This window comes from Schistocerca piceifrons, chromosome 6 (assembly GCF_021461385.2).
Source record: "Schistocerca piceifrons isolate TAMUIC-IGC-003096 chromosome 6, iqSchPice1.1, whole genome shotgun sequence".
Classification (NCBI taxonomy): domain Eukaryota; kingdom Metazoa; phylum Arthropoda; class Insecta; order Orthoptera; family Acrididae; genus Schistocerca; species Schistocerca piceifrons.
The window spans coordinates 83252987-83270085 of NC_060143.1; the positions used below are offsets into that span (position 1 = coordinate 83252987).

The 17099-nt window shown below is 43.1% G+C and overlaps 1 protein-coding gene across 1 annotated transcript in view; it reads left to right on the plus strand.

Moving 5' to 3' along the window:
- The first annotated feature begins 600 nt into the window (after positions 1-600).
- Positions 601-17099, plus strand: part of LOC124802712 (ATP-binding cassette subfamily G member 4-like) — a 338917-nt gene continuing 322418 nt past the window's right edge. Inside the window, exon 1 of the mRNA XM_047263675.1 lies at positions 601-1514. Coding sequence (XP_047119631.1) covers positions 1373-1514 — 142 coding nt within the window. The 5' untranslated portion in view covers positions 601-1372. The remainder of the gene's footprint in view (positions 1515-17099) is intronic.

A 17099-nucleotide genomic window follows, 5' to 3' on the forward strand; every position in this document is an offset into this window, starting at 1 on the left:
TTCAATTGGGCCAACTGGCGGTGAATCGAGGAAGTACAGTACATACTGACGAAGCTAAAACGAGCTCTAGCATGGAAATTAAGCGTTCCCGGACACATGTCCACATTACATCTTTTCTTTATTTGTGTGTGAGGAATGTTTGCTGAAAGTTTGGCCGTACCTTTTTGTCACACCCTGTATAGGCGTAGCCGACCGCAGCGTCGTATTTTGCCTGTTTACGTATCTCTTTATTTGAATACGCATGCCTATACCAATTTCTTCGGCGCTTCAGTGTATTCCCACCCAAGCAAACCTGGATGTGTATCGGTGGTTATTCAAGCTTTTGACACCTGAGAGTGTAATAGGTGGACGTGTGAGACGCACCTCGAATCGTACCTTGGTACTTGTGACCACGCGCACGCGGACCCGGCCAGCACGTTGACGGCCGTGCGTCACCAGAGTTGGCCCGGGTCCGCGAGTAGCCGGCAGGTGAGGCGCCGCAGAAGAGCGGCACGCGCGTGCACCCACTCCCCCCCTCCTCCACCCCCTCCCCACCTCCTCCAGAGGGTCTGCGGCTGCAGCGGCCGCGAGGCTGCGCCCTCCAGTCGCCGTGTGGAGCGCATCGCGGGCGCCCGTCCAACACAGCTGCCAGCCGCACCGGCGCCACCACGAATCCGGGACCCGCATCCTGCAGTCGGCGATTTACCGTACCCACAAGCTGCAACCTATCGAAAATTGGACATTTGCAAGATCACTAAACTGTAGCAAACTTGGTTGTAGCAGTATTGAGGAACTGACGGAAGTAGTACGCACACGCGGCGTAGTATAACAGAGACTAAAGCATCTATTTCAGTTCAGTGTGTAGCTGTTTCCCCTGTACATCCCACAGCAAACTATATCGGCTTGTCAACTTCCGTGTGAAACGAGATAAAAATTTGTAAATTTCCTTTAAAACCTTCGCCCCTTGTCTATGAAGGTTTCGTCCTATAAAGTACGACTGATTGTGACGAAGAAATTAGCCTCTACAGTAGTAAATGGAATTTTGACGTAGCTACTTTGCAGCGACAGCTCACTATAGAGTACAACTGTTAGACCTTCGACGGTGTTTCTTAGAGACAGCGGCAGAGGAACGGCACCGTTGTCCACAGAGCGTGCAGTTCAGACCCCGCCTACCGTAACGGGCAGCGCCCTCCGGTTCACTTCCTGCGCTTGGCTCCCACTGCGAAGCTCTGTAGGCTCAGCAGACTGCTTCGCAACCCCCTGCCGAATTCACCCGCTGTTGCGAGCGAGGCATGCAGTAGCTGCGTCTGTGCCGGGTGCGCGTGTGCCAGTCAGAGGCGCAGCAGGAAGAAGGAGGGTTGGGACTGGAAGGAGTCGAGCGCGGACTGCCAGCATGGTGATGACGGAGGACGGCAAGCTGCCGCCGCTTCTGGTGCGCAAGGAGAGCCGCTTCACGCGCATGGCGAAGCGGCCGCGCGTCGACATCGAGTTCCACGATCTGTGCTTCTCCGTGCGCAGCGCGGGCGTCCGCTCCGGTGAGTAGCGAGTAGCGGCCGGCTCTGTCACGCAGCGCCGCTTCCGGCGCGTAGCACAGCAGCTACGCCCACGCAGCACGGCTTTCTGTTTAAAACTCCCGACGCAAACAGAGGGCTGTTATAAGTCACGAGGGATATCCCGTAAAATAACGCTCACTAATTTTTTCATACATATACTTTCTTATAATGTCTCTCTACAGTCCTTCAATATAGTCTCTGCTTCTCTATGACTCCCAATGTCTCGAAATCTCTATTATTCCATCCAGAACACCACTTTTTTTCATCTACATCTACATCCATACTCCGCAAGCCACCTGACGATGTATGGCGGAGGTACTCAAAGCACCTCTCCCGGTTCTCCCTTCTATTCCAGTCTCCTATTGTTCGTGGAAAGAAAGATTGTCGATATGCCTCTGTGTGGGCTCTAATCTACATCTTCATCTACATCTACATGATTACTCTGCAATTCACATTTAAGTGCTTGGCAGAGGGTTCATCAAACCACAGTCATACTATCTCTCTACCATTCCACTCCCGAACAGCGCGCGGGAAAAACGAACACTTAAACCTTTCTGTTCGAGCTCTGATTTCTCTTATTTTATTTTGATGATCATTCCTACCTATGTAAGTTGCACTCGGAAGAGAAAGTTGGTGACTGAAATTTCGTAAATAGATCTCGCCGCGACGAAAAACGTCTTTGCTTTAATGACTGCCATCCCAACTCGCGTATCATATCTACCACACTCTCTCCCCTATTACGTGATAATACAAAACGAGCTGCCTTTTTTGCACCCTTTCGATGTCCTCCGTCAATCCCACCTGGTAAGGATCCCACACCGCGCAGCAATATTCCAACAGAGGACGAACGAGTGTAGTGTAAGCTGTCTCTTTAGTGGACTTGTTGCATCTTCTAAGTGTCCTGCCAATGAAACGCAACCTTTGGCTCGCCTTCCCCACAATATTATTTATGTGGTCTTTCCAACTGAAGTTGTTCGCAATTTGAACACCCAGGTACTTAGTTCAATTGACAGCTTGAGAATTGTACTATTTATCGAGTAATCGAATTCCAACGGATTTTTTTTTTAACTCATGTGGATCACCCTACACTTTTCGTTATTTAGCGTCAACTGCCACCTGCCACACCCTACAGCAATCTTTTCTAAACCGCTTTGCAACTGATACGGGTCTTCGGATGACCTTACTAGACGGTGAATTACAGCATCATCTGCGAACAACCTAAGAGAACTAAAATCTCTCTGCTTTGTCCTCGTGGTCTCTTCGCGAGATATAGTAGGAGGGAGCAATATATTGCTTGACTCCTCGGTGAAGTTATGTTCTCGAAACTTCAACAAAAGCCCGTACCGAGCTACTGAGCGTCTCTCCTGCAAAGTCTTCCACTGCAGTTTATCTATCATCTCCGCAACGCTTTCGCGATTACTAAATGATCCTGCAACGAAGCGCGCTACTCTCCGTTGGATCTTCTTTATCTCTTCTATCAACCCAGTCTGGTACGGATCCCACACTGGTGAGCAATATTCAAGCGTGGGCGAACAAGTGTATTGTAACGTACTTCCTTTGTTTTCGGATTGTATTTCCTTAGGATTCTTCCAATGAATCTCAGTCTGGCATCTGCTTTACCATCTATCAACTTTGTATGATCATTCCATTTTAAATCACTCCTAATGCCAACTCCCAGATAATTTATGGAATTAACAGTTTCCAGTTGCTGACCTGCTATATTGTAGCTAAATGATAAAGGGTCTTTCTTTCTATGTGTTCGCAGCACATTACACTTGTCTACATTGAGACTTAATTGCCATTCCCTGCACAATGCGTCAATTCGTTGCAGATCCTCCTGCATTTCAGTACAATTTTCCATTGTTACAACCTCTCGATACACCACAGCATCATCCGCAAAAAGCCTCAGTGAACTTCCGATGTTATCCACAAGGTCATTTATGTATATTGTGAATAGCAACGGTCCTACGACACTCCCCTGCGGCACACCTGAAATCACTCTTACTTCGGAAGTCTCCTCTCCATTGAGAATGGCATGCTGCGTTCTGTTATCTAGGAACTCTTCAATCCAATCACACAATTGGTCTGATAGTCCATATGCTCTTACTTTGTTCGTTAAACGACTGTGGAGAACTGTATCGAACGCCTTGCGGAAGTCAAGAAACACGGCATCTACCTGGCAACCCGTGTCTATGGCCCTCTGAGTCTCGTGGACGAATAGCGCGAGCTGTGTTTCACACGATCGTCTTTTTCGAAAACCATGCTGATTCCTACAGAGTAGATTTCTAGTCTCCAGAAAAGTCATTATATTCGAACATAATACGTGTTCCAAAATTCTGAATTCTGTTGAATGGCTCGGGCAAATGTGGTACAAAGCTCTTCCAGAGATAGATACGACGTCCACACATAGGTTTTTCAACTTCGGGAACAAATCGAAGTCTAGTGTGCTCTTTTCTGTGCTGTAGGAATGATGCGGCAACACTTCCCATTCTTATTCGCGCAGTTTTTGGGCTACGACATTGCTGAGAAGCGGCCAATCATTATCGTGGAGAATACCGCAGCCTCGAGCAACTGAGGTCGCAAAAAATGGTTCAAATGGCTCTGAGCACTATGGGAGTCAACATCTTAGGTCATAAGTCCCCTAGAACTCAGAACTACTTAAACCTAACTAACCTAAGGACATCACACACACCCATGCCCGAGGCAGGATTCGAACCTGAGACCGTAGCGGTCCCGCGGTTCCGGACTGCAGCGCCAGAACCGCACGGCCACCGCGGCCGGCAACTGAGGTCGCGTTTTGTGTACTTTTCTGCTTACATTTTGCATGAAGTTACGATAATACGCTGCTGCAACACTAGTTCCACACGGGACTCTATTTGTCACGATGATCCCTTGGTGATCATAAGCACCATCGTTTGCTTGAGCTTTGATTGAGCGCATCTCCGCTCATTGGACTGTGATCTCAAAGCCGATTGAAAGTCTCTAATCCACGTTTCATCAGTGGTGACAATTCGACACTACAAACCTTGACCTGCAGTGTCGAATCGTTGAGTAACATTGCAGTGTGCAGACGTTTCCTCTTCCCTTCGGCACTCAAAGAATGTTGGAACCATCTTGCAGAAATTTCTCTCTTCCTCAAATCATTTGTCAGAATACGGAATACTGACGTTGAAGGAATTCCCGTGACTTCAGAGTTCCTCACAAGTCGCACAGCGTACATCTCCAAGAGCATCAGCCACAAGTTTCACACATCATCTGCTGATGTTTTTGGCCTTGCAGGAATTGGATTATCGGCTATGCTCGTTCGACCACCACGAAAACAATTAACCCAACGTGAAACTGCACTATGGTCCACTGTAAACTCACCACAAACTTCGCTGAATGCATTGTGAATTCTGTCGGGTTTTTGATGCGTAAGATTTTGATCTTGTACGACCTCTGATCTTCAACAATCACAGTACCCGAGACCTACCCTTCAACTTTATGTTATAGAACAAAACGAAGAAACACGCGCTTCTTCCTCAATCTCGCAACTACATCTGACGTAATTTTCATTGTTGTTGCGTCAAACAATTCACAGTAGTACCAACCCGTGTGTTATTTATGATATGTCCCTCGTAAACATGTGTATCTGCGTATCTGTCTGCTGCATCGCAGCCCCAAACGAAAGGTTCTTTGTTAATCCAGCTTTTTTTTTTAATTTGAAAACTGGTTTAATCGGGATGGTTCTTAGCTATGCTCCAAAAATGTCTGTTCCACTTTTTAAATTTCATCAGCGAAATTAAGTAAAAAAGTTTTCCGCCAGCGGTCTCTCTTTTTATCCCCCACGTAATATGGAAGACCTACATCAAGTGACGTAGTAGAGCTTAAAAACATCTAAAATCCAAATGTAAGTCCGCGAGAACATATGTTTATTTTTTACGCTTGAGCAACATTGATATATATATTTTGAAGTCGCCCGTTTCAGGTCGTACAGAAGAGAAAAAAGGACATTGTGACTCCAAGATCAACATATGCTCTCGCAGACTTCTTTGTAGTTCTTTTTGAGGTCTACAATTCAGTACTGATTTTGCCCTGATAGTTTAGGTAACCTATTACAGGAGAACACAATGGCAGCCTACTTTCTTTCGACTTTATTTAGAATTATCGCCACTGCTTATTGCTTGTTACCTAACTTGCCGGCCGCGGCGGCCGAGCGATTCTAGGCGCATCAGTCTGGAACCGCGCAACCGCTACGGTCGCAGGTTCGAATCCTGCCTCGGGAATGGATGTGTGTGATGTCCTTAGGTTACTTAGGTTTAAGTAGTTCTAAGTTCTGGGGGACTGATGACCTCAGATGTTAAGTCCCATAGTGCTCAGAGCCATTTGAACCATTTTGTTATCTAAAATATCTAAATATATACCAAAACATAGTCAATTAATATGTGTGTGAATCAAAGAAAGAAACACGTAAATCGCGTAAGTGAGAAAGAACGGACGTCACAATTTCGTGTTTCGCACCCGAAAGTATTTGTGTATGAGCACAGTGTGTCGATCGTACCGTGTCTACAAGTAAAATATAAAGTTTAAAAAGCATTAAATAAAACTTAAATTAAAAATTGAAGAAAACCCCGACACAAGAAACATCTAAAAATATGTATTGCCCCTTTAAGTTTAATATAATTAGTGATATTTTGATACAAGCGTCGTCGCGTCAAGGGACCGCTATGTAAATGAAATAAAAACATAATGCATCTCAAAATGATAAAGTACGAAATTTAAACACAAGTAAGATACACAGGTAACGTGGGTAAATATCGCAACAACAATATCAAATCGTTGAGTCTAAGCCATAATGAATTTGCTACGAAAAATTCGCAATACAGACACAACCATCAACGAAGCCGTGCCTCAGGCGATTGCCCGTTCGGGTCACCACACTTAGGTCACCCCACGCCCCGCGCACCGAACACAGCGCACCGCGCGACTCGCACTCACGTTTTAACGAAGCTATCATCAGATCACTGCAGGACGTAGGATCGTAAGGTAGATTAATGCATGAAACGTCCTTTTTCACATGATATCTTGCGAATCATGGATGAAGGGTATCAGACGGATGCCATATTCCTTGACTTCCGGAAAGCGTTTGACTCGGTGCCCCACTGCAGACTCCTAACTAAGGTACGAGCATATGGGACTGGTTTCCAAATATGTGAGTGGCTCGAAGACTTCTTAAGTAATAGAACCCAGTACGTTGTCCTCAATGGTGAGTGTTCATCGGAGGTGAGGATATCATCTGGAATGCCCCAAGGAAGTGTGGTAGGTCCGCTGTTGTTTTCTATCTACATAAATGATCTTTCAAAAATGGTTCAAATGGCTCTGAGCACTATGGGACTTAACAGCTGTGGCCATCAGTCCCCTAGAACTTAGAACTACTTAAACCTAACTAACCTAAGGACATCACACACATCCATGCCCGAGGCAGGATTCGAACCTGCGATCGTAGCAGTCGCGCGGTTCCGGACTGCGCGCCTAGAACCGCGAGACCACCGCGGCCGGCCTAAATGATCTTTTGGATAGGGTGGATAGCAATGTGCGGCTGTTTGCTGACGATGCTGTGGTGTGAGGGAAGGTGTCGTCGTTGAGTGACTGTAGGAGGATACAAGGTGACTTGGACAGGATTTGTGATTGGTGTAAAGAATGGCAGCTAACTCTAAATATAGATAAATGTAAATTAATGCAGATGAATAGGAAAAAGAATCCTGTAATGTTTGAATACTCCATTAGTAGTGTAGCGCTTGACACAGTCACGTCGATTAAATATTTGGATGTAACATTGCAGAGCGATATGAAGTGGGACAAGCATGTAATGGCAGTTGTGGGGAGGGCAGATAGTAGTCTTCGGTTCATTGGTAGAATTTTTGGAAGATGTGGTTCATCTGTAAAGGAGACCGCTTATAAAACACTAATACGACCTATTCTTGAGTACTGCTCGAGCGTTTGGGATCCCTATCAGGTCGGATTGAGGGAGGACATAGAAGCAATTCAGAGGCGGGCTGCTAGATTTGTTACTGGTAGGTTTGATCATCACGCGAGTGTTACGGAAATGCTTCAGGAACTCGGGTGAGAGTCTCTAGAGGAAAGGAGGCGTTCTTTTCGTGAATCACTACTGAGGAAATTTAGAGAACCAGCATTTGTGGCTGACTGCAGTACAATTTTACTGTCGCCAACTTATATTTCGCGGAAAGACTACAAAGATAAGATAAGAGAAATTAGGGCTCGTACAGAGGCATATGGGCAGTCATTTTTCCCTCCTTCTGTTCGGGAGTGGAACAGGGAGGGAAGATGCTAGTTGTGGTACGAGGTACCCTCCGCCACGCACCGTATGGTGGATTGCGGAGTATGTATGTAGATGTAGAAACTAAATTCGTACGTAATTATATTAAATAAGATAGAGAATAAAGACGTAAATCTATTCTTCAACAATGTTAGGCTAATTAAAGTCGCATTAATTCTCATATTTTGCACAATAAGTACTAATAACATCGCTAGCTATTTTGAGGTGTGGTTGCGTGACGCGTAGGACTGGAAGAGGTAACGCCAAACAGAAGAGCCTTATAACTAGCGATAATGAAAACATGCCGTTGTAGAAACGATAGCTGCTTTCTATGTCATTTATTCCGTTTTGAGTGACTTCGTGCAGTGCCCTTCACCACTTGGACCGGGAAGGTGAGTCAAAATTAATTTGTGGTTTATCTTGTGCAAGGATGAATGACACAGACATTACTGTCAGTGGTGTTGTGCAACAGCTGAGACCGCTGATATTGAACAAATATCGATAATTAGCGTTGTTGTTGAAGAGTACTTTCTCCTCTATATTTTATTTTGACTTGAAAATTGATCTCTCATATTTACGACTGTTAAGAATGAAAAAAAGTTACGTGAAGTTGTGTATTTACAAGTCGAAGCCTAGAGAAGTCACACTTCAAAAACGATGCAACTGAGAATTTAAAAAAAGGAAACTATGAACAACAGTTGCTTCAAAATGATTTTAAAGAATAAAGGTTCCTTTTCGAGCTGTTACTTCAATCAGAGCAATGTGCAATGTTGACTCCCGTCATTGTATAGTGGCAACTGGCCGCTTAAGTTACTGAAATTCTCATATCATAAAGTGATACGCCTAATTAAAATACGGCACAATCGCAGTTCGTTTCGTAAGAATGCAGGTTCTTTGTGATAAATAAGAAAAAGTTTAACGATAGCGCACGACTGGTACACAAAAGTATTTAGCCACTAAGCAACCCGGTCCAATTTTTAAAACGGCCGATAAACGAAATTCTTTTTTTTAATAGACGTTTTCAAACTGAGAATCAGATGCCATTACTATTAACTTACATGTGAACAGTCGGGCACCAACAGAAAGAATAAGACAGCGTAGTTAATAAAACAAACGATTGGCGCTTAAGAAAAGACAATTAATACTAAGTCTTCAAAACGCAGTGATTTATTGTCGCTGAATTCTCTTTCTACATACAGTTTTATTCGCATCATTTGTCTTGGATGAAGACAATCCGGACTTTTATAACTGCGTAGGCTTCCGCGGCCAGAGCCGGCCGTGGTGGCCGAGCGGTTCTAGGCGCTACAGTCTGGAACCGCGCGACCGCTACGGCCGCAGGTTCGAATCCTGCATCGGGCGTGGATGTGTGTGATGTCCTTAGGTTAGTTAGGTTTAAGTAGTTCTAAGTTCTAGGGAACTGATGGCCTCAGAAGTTAAGTTCCATAGTGGTCAGAGCCATTTGAACCATTTTTTTGCTTCCGCGGCCAGAGTCAGTCGACATAAAAGTTTTCTGGGTGTGGTACCGCGTCATAATGTACAAAACTACTGCTGCTGGAGGAAAACCAACGTTTCGGCCACCGTTGCAGCGGCCTTCTTCTGGGTCTACACGTTTTTCTTTTTCCTTTTTCAAATTCTGTTTAGAATCTGATAGGGCTCTCATCGGGCCCTAAATCTTCTATGGCACGTCTGGCGTATCTACAGCGGTAACTAAGCCTTTTCACTAGTTTTCGATTCTAGAAAACTTTCTCTCACAATTAGTTTTATACTGTCAATATTTTAATGTTACATCTGCGATCTATGAATCAGCAACTTGATGCTACTACGGCTCAGTTCAAACGATCAGAGCGTAATTATGCTTGCACTGCGGTTGGCTCTCTGAGCCTGTTCAAACGACGAGGTGCTATGTAATGTAGTCAAGATTATAGGAAAGTAGATTCATATGGCATGACTGCGCCCTTCAAGAGAGTTATTGAGCCGCCCATTTGCGAATTCTTTCAACTGGACGCCTCTTCGACGAATTACGTGCCCCTAATCTAATCTACCGTACCAGGGAAATAGTTTAACGCGCAATACGAGCCACGTAGTGTTCCCGACATATCTTCACATCATTGGAAGATGAAGGCCAGCGTAAAGACAGACTTATAAATTCGATCCCCCGACCTCGCGGTCTCCAGACTCACACTTCACCACTAGACCCCCAAGCCGCACTATGAACGTATAGTTGTGTGTAGAAGTTAGTTTGATTTGTTATTTAGTTTTCTAATGGATTACTGTCTCCCTTTTCCTTCTTTTTAAACACATCATCTCGTGGTGACTATGTAATAAGTCGAAACTTGCAGTTATAATATTCGTGTGATCCCAGACTGAATTCTTTAAAATTAATAAATTATCATTCAAGATCCGTTGTACAAAGTCTAATGAATTACGACTGTATTTACTTGCGTCATTTTGCTTGTTAGTTCAAGGAATCGGAGCGAGGTACAATTCACAATTTTGAATCCTTCATATAGTGCTCTCTCATTATGTTTCTTATGTCTCACATGCTCCAACAAATAATGCAGGATGTCATCTTCAACAGTAAAGTAATTTGAAGAGATAATTATCATCAACAGATGTTTCACTTTGTTGGCAACCGTGTGGACTTCTGTTAAGCTTCTGATGGGGACAATTTCTTGCCGTTTAACACCAGAATTAAGAAACAATTGGGTATGAGGTAAGCGCTTTTGGCTAGCACAGTCCCGTATTCATTCGATTTTAGTGTCTTTGTTACATGATGATCATTCTTCTTGTACCTTAAAAGCAAGCCGTCGGTAGTAATCTCAGTGCGAGACAGGTATTACGGTAGGTGCGTGTTGTTGCACCTGCTTGGCAACCTGGCCAGCGCGTTCATTGCCTCTTATGCGTACGTGATCCGGTATTTAGGTCCTCTCCTTTTTGTACTCTGCAAACCACCTTACGGTGAGTGGCAGAAGGTACTTTTACTACCATCGGTACGTCCTTTCCCTCTCCATACGAGAATGTTCGTGGAAAGACCGATTCTCGATAAATTTTCGTATGACCTTCAATGTCTCTGATTTCCTCCACGTGATCGCTTCACGAGACCTACACAGAAGGGCGTAATGTGTCGCCCGTCTGTTCCCGGAGCGCAAGCTCTTTGAATGCCAACAGGGAACCTCTGCGGGATGTACATCGCCTCTGTTGAAGCCTCTGCCACTGTACTTTGTTCTACTCGCGGCGCCTAAACGATCCCGTGAGGAAACTCGCCGTCCTTCGCTTGATCTCTTTCTGTGCTATTAACCCATCCTGCTAAGGATCACAGACTTATGAGCAATCCATGCTAATATTATAAACGCGAAAGTAACCCTATCTGATACGTTTTCGTGACCAAACGTATGAAGTGATTTGACGAAATTTGATACGGGAATAGATTGAAATCTGACGAAGAACTTGGACTTCTTTAGAAACTAAATAAATAAATAAACAGGCCCATAAGACGGTGAAGTAGAGAATGGAACCATTATTTTTACATCAGTGGACGTAAACCATGTTTAAAAAATCCGGATAAGTACTAATAGGACTTGCGCACTTTGGGTTTCGTACAATCTTCGTCATGGGGTTGGGTTGATTTGGGGGAAGAAACCAAACAGCGAGAACATCGGTCTCATCGGATTAGGGAAGGATCGAGAAGGAAGTCGGCCGTCCCTTGTCAGAGGAACCATCCGGTATTTGCTGAAACAATTTACGGAAATCACGAAAAACCTAAATCAGGATGGCCGGACGCGAGATTGAACCGTCGTCCTCCTGAATGCGGGTCCAGTGTGCTAACCACTGCGCAACCTCGCTCGGTCTTCATTTTGTATACAGACAGGTCATCTATCCCGGAAATCAAGAATGTCGACGACTTTTGCCAGTTATTTATATCGATACTGGCTAGTTAATGGTCCTGGGAATTCCAAGACTTTCGAAAATGCTTTAATTTTAAGTTCTAATTGTGCATTTTGTATAATTTCGCATTTGCTATTGTAATTTTTCATTTATTTGGTTAATTATGGGGTTATATTAACATGATATGGTAACTAGCAACTGCAATTAAGTCGCATATTTTGATGTTCGCAAACTCACACATTACAACCCACAGGGTACTTGCTATCCACCTGGAATGATGAAATTTGGCAAGACGCAATGTTCCACTGTACAAGTGAACGAAAAATCCGAAAATTGTTAATTACACCGCTAATGAGTTGTTGAGTGTATGATATAAATACGAACTTGTTATGTTTACCTGATCCTGAGAAAAAGAAGTCTTAAGAGACGGACAGACAATCTGTAACAAATGACAAAACATTTTTCTCGTGTGATATAATTACAAATTAACAATTTTAGGACCACAAATTGATCCTTTAAGGGTTCCGTTTTTACCAAACGAGACACAGAATCACAAAATTATTAATTTTTTTGTATTATGATTATCAGTGACGCTGCTTGTGCGTACAGAGCATAGAAGTAACAGACTGACACATGTGGGCAGCTGACGTTATTTAATGTACAAATATTATAAAATTTGCGCTGTACCGAACCAGAAATTATTTATTTTCTTTCTTCGTCAGTTTAAAAGATATTTAATAATTTTGAAAAGTCTATATTGTAGAATATTGCCTGTAGATAGAATTAATGACGCTGAACAAGTCACTTCATAACCTATAGACTTTCTTAACACTTTGAAATTCTCATGAGTGCCATCTCATAAACAGGTTGAAGGTTGCTGTTCCGGTCCTCTTCATGTGAAATCTTGACGCTACCAGATTGTGTAAATGTTCGCACCTACAAATTACATGCTTGGGCTGATATATTATTAGGGCTATTATAATTGTGGCATAGGTAAAGGGAAAAGATTTTTGGTTCAAATTATACCGAAGGATTTGCCTTTCAATTTAAAAAGATTGCAGTACCCCCTAAAAATTGCTTTTGGAATAAAACTCAATGGCAAACACTCGAAGTTGCGAGTGTGCAATTAGAAAAACCATGTGTTTCTCATGGATAATCCTATGTTGTGTACTCCTGTGTATCGAATTCACAAAATCTTTGGGTACTTGCAAAAGAAAGCAACACCAAAAATGTTGTGTACAGAATTGTGGCAAGATTATGCAATGGTCTTTAAGAAAGAAAACGTGTAGTTTTTAATATTTTTTAAACTAAGATTCGACGTACGCCAAAAAGAGACACATTCATTACGTACCTATATAAAGGCATTACATGCGTTTATAGTACAAACATTCACATCCACATCACTATACACACATCTATTTATAAATAACTAGCTTACTTACTCACCATCCCTCATCATAACAAAAGTACTGATATGGGAGCGCAGTCGCAGGTAACAGTTGGTACTCAATATTTTTTTAAAGCAGGTAGCGTGGTCTCTTTCCGACAATGCCAGCAAACCAAATTAGGGCCTGACATGAATATTACAAAACTACGACTGTCTCTGCATTCTGTTCCAGACAACACTGAACAGGTGATGCTCTTAACATGCTAACTTTATCTTTGACTATTTCAGATAAACTACGTAACACGTTTGCACAGCTGCAAAACTTCCAGGGAGAGAGGGGAAAAAAATACATATCTCGTTATGCTATAAATTATTTCGTCTTCCAATCTGAGAATGAATTCCAGTATATAAAATTGCTGTCATTTATAAAGAATAAAAGAAAAACTTGACCGAGAAATACGTTTACCTTATTGCTCATTGAGCATAATACCTGGCAATTGACACTAAATAATGAAAAGTGTGAGGTCATCCACATGAGTGGGAAAAGGAATCCGTTAAACGTCGGCTGCACGGTAAATCAGTGTAATCTAAAGGCCGTAAATTCAACTAAATATCTAGGAATTACAATTAGGAACAATTTAAATTGGAAAGAACACACAGAAATGTTGTGGGGAAGGCAAACCAAAGACTGCGTTTTATTGGCAGAACACTTAGAAAATGTAACAGATCTACTAAAGAGACTGCCTACACTACGCTTGCCCGTCCTCTTTTGGAATAATGCTGCGCAATCTGCGATGCTTATCAGATAGGATTAACAGAGTACATCGAGAAAGTCCAAAGAAGAGCAGCACGTTTTGTATTATCGCGAAATAGGGAAGAGAGTGTCACGGACTTGATACAGGGTTTGGGGTGGACACCATTAAAACGAAGGCGTTTTTCGTTACGGCGGAATCTTCACACGAAATTTCAATCACCAACTTCCTCTTCCGAATGTGAAATTATTTTGTTGACGCCAACCTACACAGGAGAAACGATCATCATAATAAAATAAGGGAAATCAGAGCTCGCACGGAAAGATATGGGTGTTAGTTTTTTCCGCGTGCTGTTCGAGAGTGAAATAATCGAGAATTATTTTGAAGGTGCTTCGACGAACCCCCTGCCAGGTACTTAAGTGTGATCTGCAGAGTATCCATGTAGATGTAATTACGAGTTGTCTTTAGCCCACGGTAAAACACTCCAAATGGCTCTTTCAGTACAGTAGATACTGTCTTTCAGAATATTTTTCTGATCTTCAGATAAATACCTTCTTTTTGTTCGGAATTCCCAAAAGTAAATATGGTTTCGCCACCACAAAGTTAGGAATTCTCCGAATTTCACTGAAAGCATAGTTGTTACAGTAATAATGACTGGAACTCCCACAGGAAAGATTTTGTACTACACTGGAAAATTTTTGTGGCAGCAGCATGCTTGATTGCAGCGATTTAGAGCAGACTAATGTGCCTGAAGTTTGGTGCAACGTCTGTATTATTTGTGGAGAACACTTGAGGAAATTGTTCACACCTCTGTTGCATCATTTAGCTTTTAATACTGTCAAGGCTGCGCTTAACTCAACATCTGTTCTCCCATTCCTTAGCACAGATTCAACACACAATAGCGTCTCATTTTGGTACAGTATCCTACGGTTTTAATATTTCAACAATAAATTTCCTCTACGCGTGCAGGATTTCAACCACGATCCACAGAGCAACCATAACTGAATTACCGCGATAACACAGCGCGGTGCGTCAAACTGGATACATACACTTTATTGACGTATGTGTTTAATTGTTATTCAAACGAAGGAAGGAGGGAAGATTAGCGTTTAACGTCTCTTCGACGACGAGCTCATTGGTACCGGACTCTGATAGGAAACCGGCCTTGCCTTTTAAAGGAACCATCCCGGCATTCTCGATTAAGCGAGTGAGAAGATTCATGTAAAACTTAAACTGTGTGGCCGGTCAGTGATTTGAACCTCCGACCACCTGTACACGAGTCCAGTGTGCTAACCAATACGCCATCTTACTCGGTTTGCTGTTCGAGAGAAATTAATCCATTCTTGGTGCTTCGTTGGACTTTCTAATCACTGAACACAAATGTAAAAGGCGTTACTTCACGTAGAAAGGGAAATGTGTCCTCCAGGAATGTTTAGGAAATCAAATGAAGACTATTGTCTATGAGTAGCACGTAACTGCAGACACAGAGGACGTAACAAATGTAAACTTAGAGATACTGTCGGGCAGATACCTAGAAACTGAAGATTGTAACGGCTACGCGCACTCGGTGTGTTTGCCTTTCTAAGATTTTATGACGGCTGTACAACGGAACCGGTTGAAATAAATTGTGACCAGGACTGTGAATTCTGCAGTTTATTTAACTTCTACATCTACGCAACGTCTACAGTCCGCAGGCCACCTTACGATGTGTAGTGGAAGGTAGTTTGTGTACCAATATCACTTCTCACTTTTCATATTCCAGTCGCGTGTGAGTCGCGGGAAGAATAATTGCCGGTAAGCCTCCGTGTGGACTAGAATTTTATCTTCATGGTCTTTTCGCGGGCTACACATAGGAGGAAGCAATATATTGGTTGATTCTTCTGAACTTTAACGTGACGCAGAACGCCTCTCTTGCACCATCTCCCGATGGAGTTGGCCGAGCATCTCCGTGACGCTTTCGCGCTTACTAAATCAGCCTGTAACGAAACGCGCTGCTCTTCTTTGGATCTTCTCTATTTCCTCTGTCAGTCCTATCTGGTGCGATTCCCATACTGAAGAGCAGTATTCAAGTATTGGTCGAACGAGTGTTTTGTAAGACACATTCTTTGTTGATGGACTACATTTCCTGAAGATTCATCTGATGAATCTCAGTGTAGCATCTGCCTCACTCGCGATTAATTTTATGTGATCGTTCCACTGCAAATCTCTCCGTACACGTATTTTATGGAAGTAATTGTTTCCAGTGACTGTTCTGCAACTTTGTAACCGTACAACAAAGCGCCTTTCGTCTATGTATTTACAATACGTTACATTTGTTTATATTGAATAGCAATTACAACTCCCTGTACCAAACCTCAGAGCTGCGCAGATCTTCCTGCATTTCGCTGCAATTTCCTAGCTTTGCGACTTCTCTGTATACAACATTCGCGAAAAGTCTCATTAAATTTTCGAGATTATCCACTGAAGAATAACGGTCGTATAACACACCCTTTGGGCTACGCCCGAAGTTACTTTTTCGTCTGAAGACACCTCCCCGTCCAGAAAGACGTGCTGTGTTCTATTTGTTAGAAACTCTTCAATTCTGTCATACAGTTATTATGATATTCCATACGCTGGTATTTTATTCATTAGGCGATAGTGCGAAACTTTGCCGAATGCCTTTGGGAAGTCAGGGGACGAGGTATATACCTGGGTGCCTGTACCTACTGCCTTCTGTGTCTCATGGACGAACAGAGCGAGCTGGGTTTCACACAATCATTGTTTTCGGAACTGACATGGATTCCTGCAGAAAGCTACAGTTTTCCGCGTCTATTGGACACCCCTTTTTTTCGACCTTTTCTATTTTAATTTTTGTTTTATTTCACTTTTTAGATGAGGAAGGCGGGGAAATGTGGAATAAAACTGCTATCCAAAAAACGCGAGAAGACTGCTGAGATGGAATGCGCAAATATACTGTGCGGTAACACCTCCCACATTAGAACGATACCGAATTCTTTATCCGCGAGTTGTTTTTGTTCAGTCTTTAGGGGTAGTTTTCCGTTGTTATTAATTCTAAACGGCTGCAAGACGACTACCAGTTGTTCATTAAGTAAACCAGGAAACTGCAATGCACGCAAACAGGATGGACGTTATGAGCGGCCAGTGTTTTGACCTCCCCGCACGAACGGACGATATGACTGGCAAAGAGTTCCGCGTCGCCCGCCGGGAATACAGTAAGCATGTTTTCG